This window comes from Ctenocephalides felis, unplaced genomic scaffold, assembly GCF_003426905.1.
Source record: "Ctenocephalides felis isolate EL2017-DRISC unplaced genomic scaffold, ASM342690v1 CF-g0.4_SCAFFOLD_03571, whole genome shotgun sequence".
In the NCBI taxonomy this organism is placed as follows: domain Eukaryota; kingdom Metazoa; phylum Arthropoda; class Insecta; order Siphonaptera; family Pulicidae; genus Ctenocephalides; species Ctenocephalides felis.
In genome coordinates, this window is record NW_020539725.1 from 14,915,517 (window position 1) to 14,937,747 (window position 22,231).

Consider the following 22,231-nt stretch of genomic DNA (forward strand, 5'->3'; position numbering starts at 1 on the left):
ACGGCAAGATTTTTTTTTATCTGGAAACATATTGCTATCTAAGTAAAAAATCGATGTCAGCCGCTTAACATCAGGCTGCTCTCGAGGCATAGTTATCAAACTTATAATTCAAATCCCATAGCTCTAACCACTTATCCACGGACAATGGTGTGCAATGGTATGAATTTTCTGAACCACAAGGTTTCGTGTTCAAATCTAGCGGTACGTACGACTGAATATCGAGGAGTAGTGATATCGATATCTATTTTTTCTTATAAATGTTAACTCAAGAATGTTTTAACGTAAGAATAGCTTTTAAAGCCATGCCATTGCTGCAATATATCGCATCATAATTTGAAGTATGTAAAAATTAATCATCATTTGTAATATGTAAAAATTCATCATCACAAAGAGAAAGGGCAACCAATGTGTGCCTTGTAATAAATCTAGTTAGTACAAGTATACATTGCTACCGCTTATAAAATACAGAGAATAATTTCAATTACTGGTTAAAAAATATTGAATTAAAATAGTTTTTACCTGTAGGTCGACATATTTGCATAATATTTCTGCCAAGGCAATGTAGATTTTAGCAACCTTCGTCTTCTGTGCAATGGTTTCGTCAGACATGCCGTGTTTGCGTACAGTTTTTGTGTATCGCAATTTGAGTATCCATCATCAAAAATGATCACATCTGATGTTTTAGTTTTTAATCTGTTAATATAAATATTACGTTATTAAATGATATTTAAGCTATTAATTCAAACTTACAATAATTTACCTTATTAAAAAGAAACCGAAATTCGTTTCAGAGTTATTGTATAGGGAAATAATAGAAGGACTGAAATGAATGGAAAGAAGAAGAATGCAGATGATTGACGAATTACGCGAGAAAAGAAAATACAGGGAACTGTAAGCTGAAGCACGGAAGAGCCAAGAAGCATGGAAGCAGAAGTTTGAAAAGAAAAATACACAAAACAATGGGTTAAAAAAGGGGGGGGAGATAGTGGTAACGAGAGTGATAGACGAGGAAAGGTAAGGAAATCAATTAATATTAAGATAGGGTAAATACGGACAAAATGGTATAAAATAAAGACAAAATGAGAAAATGGCCTTGTTTAAAAATTGCCTAGTTAACATTCCCGTAAAATCGAAAATGAAAATGTTTCTATCTTTACGTTTCAGAGGTTTCTGAACATTTTAGCATACCTTAAAAAAATGGTTGTATGTGTGTGCGTGTGTGTATGTGCGGATACAAATTTTCGTCTACGATTTCGGGAACACGGTTCAACCGATTTCGATTATTCAAAAAACATTCGATTGCTGTTGATAAGGAGACGTGCTGATTAGTTTTTGCCATAAGCCGGTCCAACCGGTCCAGCCGTTTCGAAGATACGGGGAAAAAAGTGCCAAAAACGGTAACTCAGTTCTAAGAGAGCGGAGAGTCCGATTTTAATAATTCAAAAAACATTTTACTTGTATTAACAAGATGAAGAATTGACCAAATTTTCATGAAGGCTAGCGGTTTCGGAGGTCTAGTGGAAAAAGTGCCATTTGGCGGCCAAAAATAATCATTAGACATACGCACATCAAATTTTCAGATATTTTATAGAGATTTTAAATTAAATAGGTATAAATTTTGTTTCTATCGGTTCCGTACCAATGTTTATCCGTAAGACGGCGACGCGGCGCTTACGCGCTTCGATATTTCGTCTCTATGCAGTTAAAGCAGTACGATTGCTTTGAAAAAAGTTCAGAATTTCCAAAATATTTCAAAATAAAGAAAACATTTTTTTCAAAAAGTCTCTTTCTTTGTCAAAATATTATAGTTTCTCAAAAATCTAATTTTTACAAAGTATTTTTTTTTAAATAATGTCCATCTTTTTTTTAAAAAAATAATTTTTGGTACGGGAAGTTCCAGCAAACTTAAGGCACAATGCCATACGCCCCACTAGTTTTACGAACGTTTTGGCGATTATATAGCATGAAGAAAGCTATAATCACAAACCTCTCAGATGTTGATCATCATCATAAGTTCAAACGTGTATCGCCTTTTCAAAAATTTTGTTATGTTTTTTTATGATTTTTATATATTGTTTTTTATAATTATTTGTACTAAAATCAATGAACTTAATGTCAGTGCTAGTAATTTCGACCATTTTTATTGCAATTATCCATCACGTTTGATAGAATTTTGATTATTTATTAATTTTTGTTCTCTTTCGGACAAAATGGCATATATATATATATATATATATATATATATATATATATATACTTATACAATGAATAAAATTAAATAGTACTATTTCGCAAGAACAACAGGGTAGTTTATTCGATGTCAGGAAGAGAAGAAATTGAATTCTGGAGACGGTAATTGACTTTTAATTGTTACTTCAACTACTTCTAAAAATAGACCGAAGAATCCACCAGTAAAAAGAACAGACTAGCATTTATTGCTAATCCATCTTTTCTCAGATCTTTGACGTTTTTGACAATTTTGCTGAATTGAAATTGTATTGTTCTTGAAATTGCATTGTATATTTTCCCGAAAAGAACCAAATGGTGTTTGTGTACTATCTTCTCATAAATTAGTATCTTAGTATGGATTCAATAATTATGTCAATTTCCGTACTATATGGACAAAATGGTTTTTGTAATTTTTCTTAAATATGTAATTATAGTTCCTACTTAATTAATTTATTACTTAATTTCCTTCTTAATTAATAGTCTTTTAAAAGACTATTGGCAGTGAATGAATCTATGATGTCTGATAACAATTGACACTTATTGTAATATTTTTGAATAAATAAATTTAAGTTAAAAATAAAATACATTATCATTTTGTCCGTATTTCGCCTATTATTTATCTTGCTAATATTTGGGTTTAAAATATCCGGCCACTGTTAGGTGGCGATGTTCCCTATTTATTTGGATTTTATTAAAATTCTGGAGTATTTTATATAAACTCTAGTATATTGTGAGTAAGTATTTTAAAAATTACAATAGTTGTTTAGAAACACGTATAAACTTCATATTTAAACGAATGTTTAAAATATAAGATTATTCAGCAAGCAAGGAAACTGTAAGTAATCTGTAACTGATTCAAATTCAAAGAATTTCTAACAACGGAAACAAATATATTCAAATATTTTGATAAAAATATATATCAAAAATTTGAAAAGTCAAAAATTATAAGGGCCAAAGTCACAAAAATAAAATTAATATTAAATAAAAAATGCCCTAAATACAAATTAATTTTGAAAATTGTAATATGCCCTCGAATTATCATTAGTAATCGTCAAATGAAAATTTAATTCCAATTGAAGCAATCTATTATATCATTTTATAAAAGTTTCAACTATATATTCTAACTTACTTATCATTTTCGCTATTCTCCTTTGCAGTTGCATATAGTTGTAAACTCTTGCTGGAATTCAACAACGCCACTTTTTCTAAATTATTTTGCAAAAAATTTGATACTACGGAATAAATTTTTCCACATTTGATAATTCCTTTCTGGGGGGGTTTGTTCTCTGCCAAATTGGGCATTGAATTGTTTTGCCCATTGCCAAACCTCTTGATAATACTGTCCAAACTATTACAAATTGTGGTCGAAGCAGGTTTTTGCACTTGGAGATGATACTTTTGCTGGATTGATGACGTGGATCCCTGCATACTCTGAGATGACGACTGCATAAAAATATTTATAAAAAAATAATATATATCTTTTTAGTACTATGTAAAGAAAATATTATCTATATAACGATTGATGTCTAATAAATAAATAAATAAATAAATAAATAAATAAATAAATAAATAATCTGATTTTAATGTATTTTAAAAGCTATTGTGATGTTACTATGTAAACTTAATATCAAAATTGACTTGATCTGACTACATGTATACTATAAGATCTATGATTGTTCCTCAAATTCCAACTGTCATTCGAATTTATTTATTGTTTCTCTGAAAATTTTTAAGTTTGTTAATAATAAGTAAATATAACTTACAGTTTGACCCACATAATTCCTCATTATCTCCTTCATGAATTTTCCTCCTGATCGCAGTGCCATTTTTTATTGAATTTATATTTGAAATTTTAGGCAATAAAGAATGTGTTATTAAGCTAATTTTACTATTTTTTTTGCTTTGAGAGCAAAAGCAAATTTACTTTCAAAATTTTGTCATTTTTATTAGTTTTTATAAAATTTTAATTTTTTTTACAGATTCATGATAAAATATTAAAGTTTTTTGTTTTTTTTGTTTTTCTTATCTGACGTGCATGGTATCTAGATATACATAGTGTTCCTAGATTAGACACATAAATATGTAAAACAAAAAAATAATATGTTTTAGAGAAAACAAAAACTTAAATACTAGTGAAAAACATTCGAAATTATTTAATGTTTATATCTATAATATAAGAATGAATCGCAAAATGTGTTCGTAAGCGCATAACTCAACAACGCCTGGACCAATTCGGCCAATTTTTTTTTTTTAAATGTTCGTTGAAGTCCAAGGATGGTTCTTATGGCGAGAAAAAATCGAATAATTGCCGGAAAAACCCTAAAAACAGACTTTTTCTTTTTCACATACGAACGTTTTCTAACTAGAACGTAAAATCAATTTGAGCTTTATTTTTTTTTATAATGCGTAAATAACTAAGGTGAATTAGAGAATTTATAAAGGTAAACTGGTGGACAGGTAAATTGTATATTTAAAATGGTAGAGAAGAGAACTGGTGGATAGACGAATATGTAGACAAATAAACAGGTTGACAGGTTAATTGGTAGACATGTAGAACGCGATGACAGGTAAATTGGTTGACAGATCAATTGGTGTATTGATAAACAGCATGTCGATAGGTAAATAGGTAGACAGGTAAATTGATAGACAGTTGAATTGGTAGACAAGTAAGTTGGTGAAAAGGTAATTTGTTGGATAGCTGGTGGTCAGGTAAATTGTAGGATATGTAAAATTGTAGACAGAACAACTCGTATATAGACAAATAACAAGACGGATAAACAGGTTGACAGGTAAATTGGTAGACATGTGAAACGGGTTGATAGGTAAATAGGTTGACAGGTAAATTGGTAAGCAGGTGATTGGTAGATTGATTAACAAGTTGATAGGTAAATTGTTGAACAGATAGTAGTAACGTTAAACTAAATGTAACAAATACACATCTTTGTTCAACTGCAAAGCGTAAACGGGTACAGCTAGTAATAAATAAAAGATTGTGCTAGATGATTCTTTAAAATTAATTTGTTACGTATTGAAAAATATATCAAACATGATAAAGCGTTGAATTATTCTTATTTTTAATATTTCATAAAACAAATATAAATATATTCGAAAATAGCTGACAAATGATTTTAAATCCTAGTCATCAACTCTCTGTGCAATAAAATAGAAATTCAAATTTTTTCAAACCATAAATTCTTCACAAAAGTGAACAGATTTATAAATACATACTAAACATACGCAAATCAATTTATTTGATACTCTAAAATGATTAAAATGTCGAGATCATCAAACAGGTGCCAATAAAATCCTGAGACCTTTGAAATTAATGTATAAGAATTTTATATAGAAGCATAAACTTATCTTTGAAATTACCCTTTCCACTCGAATGCTGCCGCTCCGAAAGCAAAATACGTATTAATTCTGCATTTAGCGAGTGGAAAGGGTTAAATAGGTAGAAACTTTCAGAAGCAATCAGAGATCTAACATAATATTCTATGAAAATAGCAAATACCGTTTTTTTCACAGCACGCATATGACTTAAATTGATTGATTTCATTCAAAAAATCCGCATTTCAGATCTACTGAAATTATTGTTATTATTTTTAAAATCACATCGAAATCGATGAATAAATTATTAGATATAGGGTTTTTACTACTTATGTTGGTGTGATTAATTTTGGAATTCTTTGAGCTAAGAAATTTCTGAAAATTTTAGATAACTGCAATATTTAGAATCAGTAATAAATATTGATAGTTTTCTATTTTTTTTATTCAACAAATCAATAGCATGTTATGCAAGAAGGCAACGAATATTAATCATATGATAGTTCTTTAACATTTTTACAAATCATTTTTGTACATGCTTCAGGTAATTGTACTATTTTCAGTCAGAAAACTTCATTATGAGTATATTTGAATCATATAGTATGTACAAATCAAACATCTTATTTTTAGTATTTATAAATAAATTTTGCCTAGACATACTTTTCCTAAATATCTAATTTAAATGCACTTTGATTTGAGATAATAGGATACATATGGAATGTAAAATAAGTAGGAAATAAATAATGATATAATAAAATATATACGTATAAAAGATATTCGAAACTAGAATGAAGATCAATCTAGGCCACTTTACAGAAAAGTAAATTTTTCCTACTATGTCAAGAGTATAACAATTTAATATCTTATTTCAGAATAATTTCAAAAATTATGGTGAAATATTCAGATATTTTGAGAAATAATAATAAATATGAAATATTAATTCATAAAAAAATGTCGTTAAAAACAAATAATCGGTGGTACCAAACTGAGTGAAACAAAAAGTTTCATAGACTTATTGTAAAAATTACAAAATAAATCTATACGTAAACTATAACTATATCCTTACCTATATAGTTATGATTATAATTGACAATGACCTTATTTACAATGGTTTCTGGAAAACAATTACATACGAAAAACGCCAAATTTGGTTTCATGTCCAGAATTATTCATTGCTGCAGCTAAGGAAAGACCCAAAACTTTCCGTGTATCTGCAGGATCTATTATGCCATCATCCCAAAGTCTTAAAATATAAAAAATGTGGTAACATTACAGTATAATTTAAAATAATACTCGTTCTAATTTTTTACCAACATAAAATGATAATATTAGTTTTGTCTTGAAAAAAAACAATATGTTACCAAAATATTTAGTTTGTTTTAAATTATATTATTACCTGGCAGAACTGTAGTAAGGTGATCCTTCCTTCTCAAATTGTGCTATGATAGGCGCCATCAGCGCATTACTTTGCTCTGCTGTCCATTCTTTACCAGCTCGTTTATGTTGTTCTTCAGTAATTTGGTTTAAGACACCTGCAGCTTGTGGTCCACCTGAGATTTTCAATGTATGAATTAATAAGTCGAATATTTAGGTAAGAATGTAATCTTACCCATCACTGAGATTCGAGAATTTGGCCACATGTACAAGAAGCGAGGAGAATAAGCTCTTCCGCACATTCCTGGAACGAGTTACATACCTTTATAGGATCCTTATATATGGAAATAATTGATAAAAAATTATTGTGTGTCGAGATGTTTTGTGTTCCTAGTTTTTTGCAATGGCTGAAAAAACTGCTTTTAATTATTATATCATATAAAAAACCAGGAAGTTGGTGGTGCAATTCTGAGTTAAGTTTCAGAGCAACTAGTGGTGTACGGCATTGTGCCTTAAGGCAAATTGCTGGTACTTCTCGTACCTTAATGTAATATTCGAGAAATATTAAATGTTTCCAAATAGATTATTATAAATACTGTAACTTATATATGTATACAGAAATGTAAATAAACAAAATTTAACCAATCGAATTTAAATTAAGAACATTGTATAATATTTATAAGATTTATATAAATTGATTTGCAAAGTTAAAATTATTTATCTAAAGTATATATGTGAGCTTTAGAACTATTGCTAAAATTAAAATTAAAATTAGAATTATTTTCGATATTAAATAAAAGTATTTTTTGGAAAAAAATCAAAAATCAAATTTTTTTTTCTAAAAGCAATCGTTTTGTCAACACAAGCAGAAAGTATTTTGAATCGTTCAAATCGGATGCTTAGTTCTTTCAAAAACTGCAATTTTTTGCATATTTAGCTCGGTATCTCCGAAACGGCTGGGTCTGCATTTGTCAAAAACTAATCACCACTTCTCCCCGTCATTACGAATTGAATGCCCTTTGGATCATCCAAATCGGATGCTTATTTGTCTCAAAAAATCGAAAAACCAAGCACATCTTCCTATCAATAGGAATCGAATGTTTTTTGAATCATTCAAATCGATTGATCCGTGCGCCCGCAAACGTGAACGAAAAATTGTATCCATACATACATACACACACGCACACATACATACACATCCATTTCTTCTGAAGTATGCCAAAATGTTCAGAAACCTTCAAAACGTGAAGAAATGCAAAAATTTTCAATTTCCATTTTTGTACGATTACAATAACTTACCCTACGGGAAGTTAAAAATGTTAAATATGAAGAAAAGGGTAGAAAATGTTTGCACAAAACTATTAATAAAATTTATATTTCATGTATTAAGAAGAAATTTCAAGTTTCTAGAATATATCAGGAGAGTTTTCATTTTTGAAATCTACCTAGTATATTTTAAAAAATGTGGATGATGCCAATAGAATTCCAAATTAATCATTCGGCATTTTATAGGGTATAAGAAGAGCATTTGAAAGATATTTAAAATACTTGATATTGCTCAAAACAAAAATTACTATAAGTAACGATTGAGCCCATTTTAGCAAATTGGCACTAATAAATATAATAACTGAGAATTTTATTAATCTCCTCTGGAGTATTCGCAAATATGTGAGTATATAAATTTTAATTTAGCTATTAAATGCAAAAGCATATCTATATTAACTAATCAAGATAAATAATTACTTATTTTCTTCAAATAACTTTTATGAAATACGTATCCGTTTTGTGAGAAACATAAAATTAGCTATATTAATCTGCGAAATGGTCAATAATTTAAAACATTAATAAAACGCATAATGATTAAACAAGATTTTTAGAAAAATTAATAAGTACCATAGTTTCCGGCTCCGTACGATCCTCCAATTATTAATGTAATTTTTGGTACATTAGCAGTAGCAACAGCTGTTACCATTTTAGCACCATTCTTTGCAATACCATTGGCTTCGGCATCACGTCCCACCATAAACCCTAAAAGTATATTTTGCTGTAATGTTAATATTTAAACGAAAAGTAAGCTGAGAAAATCATTCAAAAACATCATAGCAAATAATTATTTACCAGTAATATTTTGCAAGAATATCAGTGGTATTTTTCTTTGCGCACACAATTGGATAAAATGTGCTCCTTTAAGGGCACTTTCCGAAAACAGCACACCATTATTTCCAACAATTCCTACTATTTGCCCATATAATTTCGCATACCCGCAAACCAAAGTGTCACCATACATTTTCTTGAATTCCATGAATCGAGAGCCATCAAATATTCTGGCTATAACTTCACGAACATCAAATGGTTTCGTCAGTACAGAACCAACAATACCATAAATTTCTTTGCTATCAAACTTAGGTTCTTCTGGAATTGTAATATTACTTCTTAAAGAGTCATCTACGTTTTGAAGAGTATAAGGCATCAATTCATCGTAGGTTCGAGAAGTTGGAAGATTTAGATTACTAATAACTTGACGAGCCAGATGCAGAGCATGCTCATCGTCAACGGCGTAATGGTCGGTTACACCAGATGTTTTGCAATGCAGATCAGCACCTCCGAGATCTTCTGCTGACACCTTTAACAAAATAGAAAAAAATATTAACACGTTGCCGCACACTTTTAATTTGGCGATCGTGCTTAGAAACACAATTTTTTTTTAATTGTTTATGATTGCCAGATGAAATCGAGTGTAAGTTGTATGTTTGGAAGTAAAAATTATTAACTATTATTAAATTATTCATTAATAATTATTAGGCCGTTGTTTGCCTACATATCGCTAAAGATCGGACGGCTATTGCCGCCATTTGCGGCAACGTGTTAAGCGTTTCGGTATGGCGGTTTTTTTCAAGTATTTGTTGTACACCATAATTTAAGATTTTTCAAAATATAAAAAGTAAAAACCATAATAATATATTAGAATTCTCAATAATCAAACTCATAGTGATAATATATCCTGAAGCAAAAGTCGACTGGAAGCCGTCTATAGACACTCTTTCTAGTAGGTTGTAAGCGGATGCCGCCTATAGGCGACGCTTGTATTGAATGAGTTTTATTTATTATTATGTACCTATCTATAACATCATGATAGATAAAACGTTTTGCCTATAATGTTACTAGTAGGCTCATTTTTCACACAACACGCTATAATACTGAGCATGTATGAGAGCAGGGCACTATATTTCATATGTTAGGATTATAATAACTTTCTCTAAGGGAAGTAAAAAATAGACAATAGTTATGTTATTACTTACAACTTCCCCTGTAGCAGCTTTGACTAGAGGTGGTCCTGCCAAAAAGATAGTACCTTGTTTTTTAACAATTATACTCTCATCAGCCATAGCTGGCACATAAGCGCCACCAGCGGTACAGCTGCCCATTACTACTGCGACCTGGTACAAAAAATTATTGTATTATTCTATTATAAACGGTAATATAACGTGAAAAAACAATAAGAAATATATTTATAATGTACCTGCGCAATGCCCTGTCCAGACATGTTAGCCTGGTTGAAGAAAATGCGACCGAAATGCAATTTGTCTGGGAATACATCAGCCTGTTTTGGTAAATTGGCACCACCAGAATCTACTAAGTATACGCAAGGCAGACGGTTTTCCTAAAAATAAGTATTAAAAACAAACAATAATATTTAGTGGATTATTTAAAATTATACTGGCCATTTGCACAAAACAAGATTCTATACACTTAACTAGCTGTAAGTGGAATTCTGTCTTAAGGCAATTAAGACATCGTGCCTTAAGGCAAATTGCTGAAACTTCCCGTACCAAAAATTATTATTTTTTTAAAAACGATTGACATTTTTAAAAAAAATTTACTTCGAAAAAATAAGATTTTTGAGAAACTATAAATTGGACAAAAAATTACTTTTTTTTGAAAGAAAAAATTTTTTTCAAAAAAAAATTTAATTTTTTTTTTTTTAAATTTTTTTTGAAAAAAATAATGTTTTCTTTATTTTGGCATATTTAGGAAGATCTGAACTTTTTTTCAACGCAATCGTACTGCTTTAACTGCATAAAGACAAAATGTCAAAGCGCGTAAGCGCCGCGTCGCCGTCTAACGAATAAACATTGATACGGAACCCATAGAAATGCAAACAAAATTTATACTTATTGTTAAAATCTCTGAAACGTAAAGATATATAAAAATTTTCATTTTCGATTTTTTTGCGATTACTATAACTTGGCCTACGGGAAGTTAAAAATCAAGTTTTACGAGATTTTAAGCTATTTTTAGAACAATGCCCCTTATAGTTAGTATAAAAAAAAATTACATAATTTGTAATTGAAAATCAACAGGCGCACAATTATAATATTAATAATTAGATAATACAGTAAATGTTTTATAATTACCTGTGCTATTTCTTGTGCCCTTATGTGCTTTTTTACTGTGATTGGATAATAAGATCCACCCTTAACTGTGGCATCATTTGCTACAACCATACAAAGAGTGCTGAAATGTTTATTATTTATTATATTATTTATTTATTATTCCGAACTATGTCAGTCCTAAATGAGGATATGTTTTATAATACCCTTGAATGCGTCCAATTCCCGTAATTATGCCACCGGCATTGACAACTTCTTTACCATACATTTCATATCCTGCTAATGTTCCAATTTCTAGAAACGGGGATCCTTTGTCTAATAGAAGATCGATTCTTTGACGTGCCAAAAGTTTGCCTTAGTAAGATAAATATAAAAAATTTAATGAATCTTATCAATAATCTAACATTAACAAGGAACACATAATAATAGGAATACAAATATTTTGCAAGCACAGCAATATGATTTACATTTTAAAACAACCATTTTAAATTTTTGGAATGAAATTAGTAATCCAGATATTTTCCAATTTGTATAAACAAATTTTTGCAAAAAATATTTGCAATACATAATATGATAGATTAAGCGTTTTTAAACTGTGAAAGTTTTGCAGATTGTTTAAAACACTTTTTTAATTCAAATGAATATTATCATATTTGATCTTAAATAAAAAAGTATAAAGCGGAAAATACATATACTGTGTGACAACAATATGTAACATCAATAAATATTGTAAAACATTATTATAAATCCAACAGGTTTAATATTACCTACATATATTATAATGTTGCCATATCCTCATACCATAGATACTTTTTTTCTTTTTTTAACTCTATAATGACCAAATTGTAAGCTCTTAGTTTGGTCATTAACTCTATAATGACCAAATTGTAAGCTCTTAGTATTGCTTTTAAGTTTTACTTTTTTACTTGTATTTTTTTAACAAGTGTAACATATTTTAGCTTTTCAATTTAATATTAGTTTTACTGAATGAGCTAAACTTTAGTACTATTGATTTTAAAATAAACTTTTGAAAAAAATTATATTTTTAATTGGTGTTAGGCTCGATTATTAGAATTTATATGTTATATGCAAACAAAAAATTATTTTATTATATGAATGACAAATGATAAAGAATTAAGTGCATGAATATATATGATATAAATATAAAGAACATTTGTTAGCTATTAGTAAAAATATCATTACATATGTAATTACATTAAATATGTAAATATTTAAACTCCAAATTTTGTTAAAATTATTAAAAATAGCCCATCTTATAAGAATTTGTTATATTAAAATGTGATAAAAATAATAGATTTTAACCCTTTCGACTCGGACGCCGCCGCTCTGGCGGCAAAATTCATGTAAATCTCGTAATTCGCGAATGGAAAGGGTTAAAATGAGACTTTCTAAGAGTATTACCGTATTAATATTGAACCAAATACCAAAATACTAATTAAAATATTTCTTAAATTAAAATATTTTTAAATTTGCAGAAAGTCGGCGAATAATGTGCAACTTTCACATAACAAGAAATTCAATGTGCGTGTATTGAATAGTTGGAATAGTTAGCATGCTATTAGTAAAATACTGTTAGTTTAACTAATACCAATATTTATGTATGAAATTATATTATGAATTTGTCACTCAACAATCTTAAATTTTTAATGCTTTCTTATGGCTTGATGTGTATTAAGAAATATAAACAATGCAAAATAAAGTTTCAGTTTGAATTAAAGGCATTAAGATTCCAAAAGATTTTGCTGCTCCATAATGTTTATTGTAATATTATATTTAATTAATAATAATAATTATATGACAATTAGATTGCTGAGCTAAATTAACAAACTGAGGATTGAAGGACTTACATAAATAAAGGATTTTTCATTCCTACAAGACTTGGAATGATGATGTGGGATTACCATGTTCAAGCATGCCACCAAATGATTCAAGAAGCCAAAATATATACCCTTTGATGTATGCCTCTGAATGGCCTTTTCACCGCCACCTTTTAATATTTCATTTGTAACCGATTTTAATTTGTCCACTAATGTTGACATTTGATTGTAGTTTTCCTAAATTGAAATAAAAATAAAAAGGTCAAAATGCAAGCAATTACTGGATTTAGTTTAAATTGTTCAGAATAGCTATTAATATTTATGATTTTATTTTTCTAAACTTGAAAGCCTCATTAAAAAAAATCATTAAAAATTATTTTCTTTGTTCAGGGATTTTGGATAAAATTTTATACTTTTATTTAGTTTTTCATTTATTTAAGAATTTAAAAAGTTCATTGTTTATCTCTGAATTATTAAAATCAATTTTTTTCATAAAACACTCACAAACATTTACCTATAGGTAAATAATAATTGAAAAATCCTAATAGTTTACATGTTTAATATAAGAAATGCACACTCACTAGGTAAATAATAATTGAAAAATCCTTATAGTTTACATGTTTAATATAAGAAATGCACACTCACTAGGTAAATAATAATTGAAAAATCCTTATAGTTTACATGTTTAATATAAGGAATGCATAGAAAGAAAAATTATAAATTCATTTTTCTAACGGATTCTTTTTTTTTCTTCTATTGTTGTGTATCATCTGGAATCTTCTAAAATCACCTAACACTAAGACAAAAACAAACTAAAAAATTGAAAGAAGGATGTTTGAGGAATCATGAAAAGTTTTTGTACCTGTTCTTAAATTTATCGTTTTTGGAATTATTTTTATGAAAATTGATTTCAAAACAATCTTGTTTCATTTTTTAAATTTTGTTTTATAAATTTGTCAGGCAAGACTAACAGTAACACCCAGACAAAAAGAAGATTGTAGGTGGCATACAGACATACAAAGAAAAAAAAGAACCAGTTTGAAAAATAAATTTAGAATTTTAAATTTTTTATGTAGACATAAGAAAAAAAAAGGAACCAGTTTGAAAAATAAATTTAGAATATCAGTTTTTTATGTACCTACATGCAACATCTAATCTAGAGCTCGAAGTCAAAAATTTTCAAATTATAATTTTTAGTAAATGTACAAATTAATTTATGCAACTATTCATTAAAAATGTTTGATATCTATAATTCGACGGTAAAATGTGAATTCTTTCAATTTAAAAAAAATAAAAAATAATTTTTATCGAATTTCTAATTTTTAAAGAATGAAAAAAAGTGTCTAAAAACATTATTTGTTTATTTTTGATAATTTCTGAATAAGAAGTTTATAAATATATGAATATTGAAAAATAACGAGGCGTTAATTTAAAAAAATAAATTCATAAATAATAATAGCAATCCAGACTAATGTAAACCATTAAACAATAATACATAAATGTGTGTATGATAATATAGAAAAATATTAATAAAACTTTTATGTATATTAATAAGTATCAAGTTATATATATATATATATATATATATAAAACTTAATTCATTTGAACCCTTTCCACTCGCGAATTCCGCAATTTATATGTATTTTGCCGCCGGTGCGGCGGCATCCGAGTCGAAAGGGTTAATATTTACATAAAGCTTTATTGATATTTTTGATGAAAAAAATTTGAAAGAAACTTGATACATTAAATAATTTTAATTATTATTGAAACAGAAATATTCAATATTTATCACATCATATTTATTATTATTATTATTATTATTATTATTATTATTATTATTATTACTATTATCATTATTATTATTATTATTATTATTATTATATGTATTATAATAATAATAATAATAATAATAATAATAAATATGATATGATAAATATTCTATATTTCTCTTTCATTAATATTTAAAATTATTTATTGTATCAAGTTTCTTTGTGGATATATTAAGTAGTATTTCCTATAGTAACAAGTATGTAATCAAATTCAATTTGTCAGCAGGTCAATGTCATGTACTATGTCGTGATCATAAAAAAACATTTATGCACGCACCAAATTTAATAATTTAGAATAACAAATAAAATTAACCTTACTTGGTAATCTGGAGAATTCACATCGCATTCTGTACCAATTGTATTTATATCACCGAAATGAATGCATCTTCGAATTATATTTGTATTAAAACCTTTTAATTTCTTACTTATTTTTATAGGAAACATTTTTATAAATTTATTTATTAATTAATAAGGCACAAGCACAAGCACACGAAAGGTTACACCAATGACAAAAACTAAAAGTCAGATCCACGTGTTGTTTGTGTTGCCAGTATTCTAATAAGAATCCATGTTGGTGGGAGAAATCTAATAAGAAAATATGGAATCGGCGCAATTGACTTATATGTTATATATGAAATATATGTTGTATTTTTATAATATATTTATTTATATAGAAAAAATATTATGATGCGTTTAAATATATATTCAATAATATTTTTTTAATATATTAAAATCAAATATATATTATTAAATATAATACATTTAATTATATTTTCATTTAAACTATTTTAAATATGTAATATTACTAATAATTAAAAATTATTAAATATATTAAAACCATAGACATTATAATACTTATAATAATAATAAGTATTATAAGATCTACGATTAAAATACTTTAAAATTTGTATCCGCACAAATACACACGCACACACGTACACACACATCCTTACATTCATTTTTTTAAAGGTATGCCAAAATGTTCAGAAACCTTTGAAACGTAAAGATATATAAAAATTTTCATTTTCGATTTTTTTGCGATACTATAACTTATCCTACGGGAAGTTAAAAAATCAAAGTTACATATACATATATTTATTTTATGTTATACTTATATGTATATAATTTTCAATATTAAATGTATATAAAATATCTTTATCGAAAGAAATAATATATTCAAATTGAAAAGAACTCAATTGAAACTCGTTTGAGAAAAGTTATGACATTTAAATAATATTCACTTTAAAAATGTAAATATATTTTTATTTTCATGGCTACATTATATATATTTTTTTATAAAATTATAAAACATTTTATATTTTTTTGAATATTTTTTATATATTCCTTTTATAATTTTTTTTATAAAACGTTGCCAATTTCAGTTGGTTAGAAAAGAACCCAGTAAACATGCGATATGGCCACAACATCGTGGCAATATTTTATTTAGGTCGTGTGACATGCGGTTCCCATATTCATTGTCCTCGATATTTAATGGATACGGCCGCAAATTTATGTAACTATCGAACAACTATCGAGGTTCGGTCTCTGGCGCACGTGGCGTTCGTGATACATGAAAATCGACGTTGACCCACATATGTTTGTTTATTATGATAAGACCGTCTGACGTAAGGCGTTCACCCCAGTCATGACGTCATTGGCGAATGAAAACGATTCGGTCATGACGTCATACAAAATGGCGACTCATGACGTAATAGCACCTGAAAGTGATGACGTAATGCAATTAATATTCTTTTCTGTACGAATAAGCATTTATTTACGTGAATAATAAGAAATTTTACAATATTTAAATATTACAAATTAGAATTGTAGTTTTGAAATTATAAAATTTTAACATGAACTATACTAGAAAACTTTTTACAAATTATTCAATCTTAACATATTAATAACAGTATATTTAATGAAAATTGTTGTATATCTAATGAACGTAATTCTATTTTTGGGGCGTGAAGTGTGAAGTGTTGCATAAGTATTCTATCGCCACTTCCTTATACATCAAACAGCCTGCCTATTTTTCATTATTTCATTCTATCGCCAGTTCATTGCATCAAATGCCAGGATACAGATTATGCACATATGACATACTGCCCCAAATTTTGGAAGTTTTCTAAAACAAATTCAAACATAATGTGATTTACTGTATATAATATAATATATATATACAGCTACCATATGTGTAGCTACCTACATGTTCAGTGTACAAATCTCCATCATCTTAAAGTCGCTTTTACACATACATTTTTAACACTGACTGATTTCATTCTATCGCCAGTTCATTACATCAAATGCGAGGATACAGGATATTCATATATGATGTACTTCTTGGAAGTTTTCTAAAACAATTTGAAACATAATGTGTTTTATTGAATCTAATAATATATATACCACTCCATATGTGTAGCAACTTACATATTCAAGAGACAAATCTAAATCGTCTTCGAGTCGCTTTTGCACATACATTTTTTTTAACCTGATTGAATTCATTATATCTTCAGTTCATTATACATCAATACATCAATCAAGTTCATGCATATATGACATACTGTTCCCAATTTTAGAGGTTTTCTAAAACAATTATAAATATAATGTATTTGTTACCAAATAATATATATACAGCAACTATATATGAATCAACTTACATATTAAGAAGATAAATCTCCATTATCTTCAAGTTGCTCCTAAACATACATTATTTGAGCCTGTCTAAAGATCTGTATATTGTTCATCGTTTCATCCCAATTTTGTACGACTTCTGAAATAAATATGAACATGGCATACGTGTTTGCTGTTTATATATATTTGTATAGCTATTATATTTGTAGTGACTTACATATTCAAACAATCATTCTCGATCCGCTTCTCAACCGACTAATTTAAGAGATTTAAGAAGTGAGGTTATGTCGAACACATGGATATGTTAATGTCTTAATTTAGTAAAATAATTATTTTAACCTTGATAAACGATCCTTATTATTGTCCTCAGATTTTGTAAGATATGCTATTTGGTTACCTCCTTTGTCATCTAAAGAAATCGACATAAAATAACGTTTCTTCATCCCAGGATATAATGCACTAAATGGAATTCAAAATCGTGAAGTAATTACATATCTATATAAATAATATATGATATACTTACGATGTCATTTTTCTACACTTTTCTACAATTATCATAAACAAGTTGCTTAACTAAACGAATGTAATTATTATACTAAAGAAAATATAACTTGATGCATGATAAATTCGTGACATTTTGCGCCATTTTGTCAAAGAAACAGTCGGTTCCACCAGTGGCCACGGCGCGCTGATGTAAAGCTTTCTTTGTATGGTCACACACACCAGCACACAACGCACACAACGCAGCGCACGACGCGTTTGCTTCACGCCGTGTGACGTCATTGATTATGCTTTGCATGTGTGCTAACACACACCAGCGCACGACATGTATCTCACATGAAATTCAACGATGTCATTACCCCCGACAGCGCGTGTTTATGTCTCGTGAGACAACTCAATGCGAGCTTTGTGTGTATTGTAACACACACAAGCGCACGCAAGTTTAAAATCCTCTTGTGGCGTAGATTCGATAACCGCATTATAATAACGATGTCGATATTATAGAAGATCACATCGCGTGTTTACTGGGAAGGTATAAAACCATAAATAATAATTAATGAATTTTTATTAGAATTGATTTATTAATTAAGTTATATGTATTATTTTGCTAAAATAAGAAATTTAAAGTAATTATTTTATATTGGGATTTTTGCAACTTCATTTTAACAAATAAAATAAATGCAACAAAAAATTTTATAATTATAATTTTATGTATTTAATTTTAAAAGCAATATTAAAATAAACGTCAATGATGTGTATCATAAAAAAATCGAAAAATGGAACATTTAAAACGGTTATAAAAATCGCACACATATTAAAAAAATATTAAATTACCAATCATTCCAATTTCGCCTAAAAATGTCCCCCTTTCATATAACTGAATATCTCATCAGGCAACACACATTACAAGTGATCAAACATAGAATTCAAATTCCAGCTGTCAACAAATAAACAATAACACATAATAATTTCTATTTCAATTGTGATTGTGCAATGTTGATATATTTTAAAAGTGACAATATTTAGAAATAATCTATTTTTTTATTTATCATAATACGTAGAGAATTTCTCAAATATGGAAAGAATACCTGACGAAGTATTGGAATTTATTTTGGGTTTCCTACCACCCTATGATGATCTTCAAAAATGTCTATTGGTCTCGAAAAGATGGGCACAATGCGCTAGAAGTACATTAATAATATATTGTGGTTTATGATGCTTCCATAGTTAAACTCTGAACAATCTCTATCATACAGATTTTGCATCTGATTTAAATTAATCCTAAGAATTTTGATTTTACCCAATCAAAAGAGCCTCAATATAAAACTGCTCTTCTAAGCCACAAGAAAATATCTTTTGAATAAATCTATATGATTTTGATAAATGCAACATTTACAACTTGAAACATATTTGTTTTCCAAGTTTAAAATATCGAACTCTTGTTTTGTTATTTGTTTCAAAAATCATGAAGACAATATACAAGTTAAAAATTTTTTGCTTTGATGTTATTTATTATTAGAAATATGTTGCTAAAAAATTGTTTTGGATTTTATTTTATAAACAACATTTTGCAAATTCTTTTTGCTAAGAAGTTTCACTTCCGCGATAAATGATTAATTATAAATGAAGGCATTTAATTTTGCTTCTAATAATACTATTGAAAGATTGTGTATATAATTACTTATACAATTACAACACATTTTTTATTCCAGATGTCATAAATAAAACTTCAATAGACCTCTATCGTGCTATCGTTGATTTTGATATAATTTGGGACTCAATAAGTCCTATAGATTTAGCAAATACCATTGCAAAAAGATATTCACATTCTACAGTCGTTGATAAAAATTCAATGTATGTGTTTGGAGGCTGCACTTGCACATCAACTACATTTAATGATTTATGGAAGTTTAATTTGTCTACAAGGCAATTTGAAAGATTGCTGACCACTGGTACGAAAACTAAATACTTTGCTAATAATCTATTGAAAGATTGAGTTCATTATAATAAACTTCAATCTTGGATTTAAAATCTTCACATAAAATTTACCTTACATTTCAGGCACCTATCCGTCTCCTAAAGCATGTGCTTCTATGGTATGTCACAATAACACATTAATTTTATTTGGAGGCTGGGCACATCCTTCTCCATATCCACTTCACCAGTCATGGAAATTATTTGACGAGTTACATATTTATAACATAAACCAAAATCGATGGCTTAAACAGATCGGTCTAGATGACATGCCACCCCCAATGGCAGGTCACTCTGCTACTGTCCATAATAATATAATGATTGTATTTGGAGGATTACAGAAACATCATGGTGCTTTTGACTCGCAATTCAGTAGTTCAAATGATATTTGGTGTTTGGACCTAATTACATTCTTGTGGTATAAACAGTCAACATCTGCAGAGAAACCTATGCCAAGGTTAATGAAATAATATTAATAATAATAATAAAACTATTCAATACATGAATTGACCATTTATATGTCCTTTATGTTACATATATATTTTTTTTAGATATGGTCAATCACAAATTTACTTAGATAGTGAACATCTTTTAATAATAGGAGGTTGTGGTGGAACTAATCTGATTTACTCAGATTGCTGGTTATTAGCAATGAATTCAAATATTTGGAAATGGCGAAAAGTGCAAATTTTCAATACTTCTAACGGTCCAGCAAATATTTGGTGTAACCAAGCATGCAAAGTAAGTAGATTTCTCATCTATAACAAATTTTAAAATTCATTTTCACATTATTACTGGAATCATCACATTATTGCTCAAATCGAAAAATATTACTTTATAAAATTACTTAACTAGATAAAGAACTCAGATTTGCAACATTAAGAACTGTGAAAAAGATTATTATCAAATCAATCAATATCTTAGCTTACCTTATCACTTTGTATAACTTGTAAATTTACTCCAAATAATATGCTTATCACATTTCTGCATTTTGTTCTTATAATTCCTGATTAAGGTATATTGCCTTCATAATCACAATAAAATACTTCTTATGAATCAACAGTTTTTAACTTCTTTTATTTATTCTTCAGGTTGGAGATAAGTTAGTAATATTAAGTCAAGGAAAAATTATTGGTACCCCACTAAGTTTGTCATGCAAATGGAATTTACCCAACCAGATAAAAGGACCACCTCCTAACAGATTAGAAGATGATTTCTATGAAGATGATAACGATATTCCTATAAGATTCATAGTGATCCCTGATAAAAAATCTAATTCTCTGGATATAGATGAGAACATTAATGGTAATGTTAATTAATGAAATAAATAACATAAATGACAATAAAATAGTTAATAATTAGGATATTTTTTATAGGAAAGTATGGACAATTGCAAAGTAAAAATAAATCAAATACAGAAAAAAAATCAGAACCTAGTACTAGTAAAAGTCAAATAATATTTGTAGAGTCAGACGAAGATAGACCTAGTACTAGCAAAGACAATTTACAACCTGGATTACATAATAAAAATAATTTAAGAAGAGGAGGAATGTTAGCATCTAAAAACAAGCACTCACAGAACAATAATCACTCTGAAAGATTGAGGAGATTAGATGTTGTATCTCAGAGATTAAAAAGATATGAAGAAGTTTTAAAACGAGGATATTTAGTTCAACAGTTAGACATAGAAAAATTAAGAAAAAAAGTAGAAGCTGAAAAGATTCCGACAAAGAAACATAAAAGAAATCAGCTATCTATTTTTGTGTTAGATATATCAAATGTTAATTCAGAAGAGTGTTCTGCAACTTGGATGCAGAATGATAAAAACATAATATCAAAGGAAGCACCGGAAGAAACTATATTGTACAGCTTAGTTGCTGGTAAAGGAGAATTAATAATGTTTGGTGGAATACAAAGGGATGCTACCAGTTGCATGTTAAATATTGCTAGCACAACAGAGCAAGTATCAAATACTTTACATTTTATAAGAGCTCCAAAATGTGTGATTTGATGACTAATTTTTTTTTTTTGACTATATATAATATATAATTAGAATTAAAACTTATGAGATTTATATGTTGCAAACCCTGAAATGTGCAACATTGTTATGCAAATGAATTACCTGAAAGAAGAATATTTT

General features: G+C 28.1%; 2 protein-coding genes across 3 annotated transcripts; one reads left to right on the plus strand and one right to left on the minus strand.

Annotated features, from left to right (window-relative positions):
- Positions 1–6,515: 6,515 nt before the first annotated feature.
- On the minus strand, positions 6,516–15,466 carry LOC113384990 (probable methylcrotonoyl-CoA carboxylase beta chain, mitochondrial). 2 transcript variants are annotated; one of them, XM_026622781.1, is made up of 11 exons: positions 15,304–15,466; positions 13,288–13,393; positions 11,525–11,672; positions 11,343–11,442; positions 10,448–10,588; positions 10,227–10,364; positions 9,046–9,550; positions 8,821–8,955; positions 7,163–7,231; positions 6,950–7,103; positions 6,516–6,796 (listed from the first exon to the last, which is right to left on the minus strand). In XM_026622781.1, exons 1-11 carry the CDS (start codon positions 15,427–15,429, stop codon positions 6,679–6,681), a joined length of 1,740 nt encoding a protein of 579 aa, XP_026478566.1. In that variant the 5' UTR covers positions 15,430–15,466; the 3' UTR covers positions 6,516–6,678. The 2 variants fall into 2 exon arrangements, with proteins under 2 accessions (XP_026478566.1, XP_026478567.1); XM_026622782.1 differs by lacking the exon at positions 15,304–15,466 and having other exon boundaries at positions 13,187–13,321.
- Positions 15,467–19,118: 3,652 nt separating this feature from the next.
- Positions 19,119–22,125, plus strand: LOC113384688 (F-box only protein 42-like). The gene is made up of 6 exons (XM_026622436.1): positions 19,119–19,304; positions 19,830–20,069; positions 20,179–20,548; positions 20,643–20,832; positions 21,183–21,396; positions 21,468–22,125. Exons 1-6 carry the CDS (start codon positions 19,193–19,195, stop codon positions 22,100–22,102), a joined length of 1,761 nt encoding a protein of 586 aa, XP_026478221.1. The 5' UTR covers positions 19,119–19,192; the 3' UTR covers positions 22,103–22,125.
- The last annotated feature ends 106 nt before the right edge of the window (positions 22,126–22,231 follow it).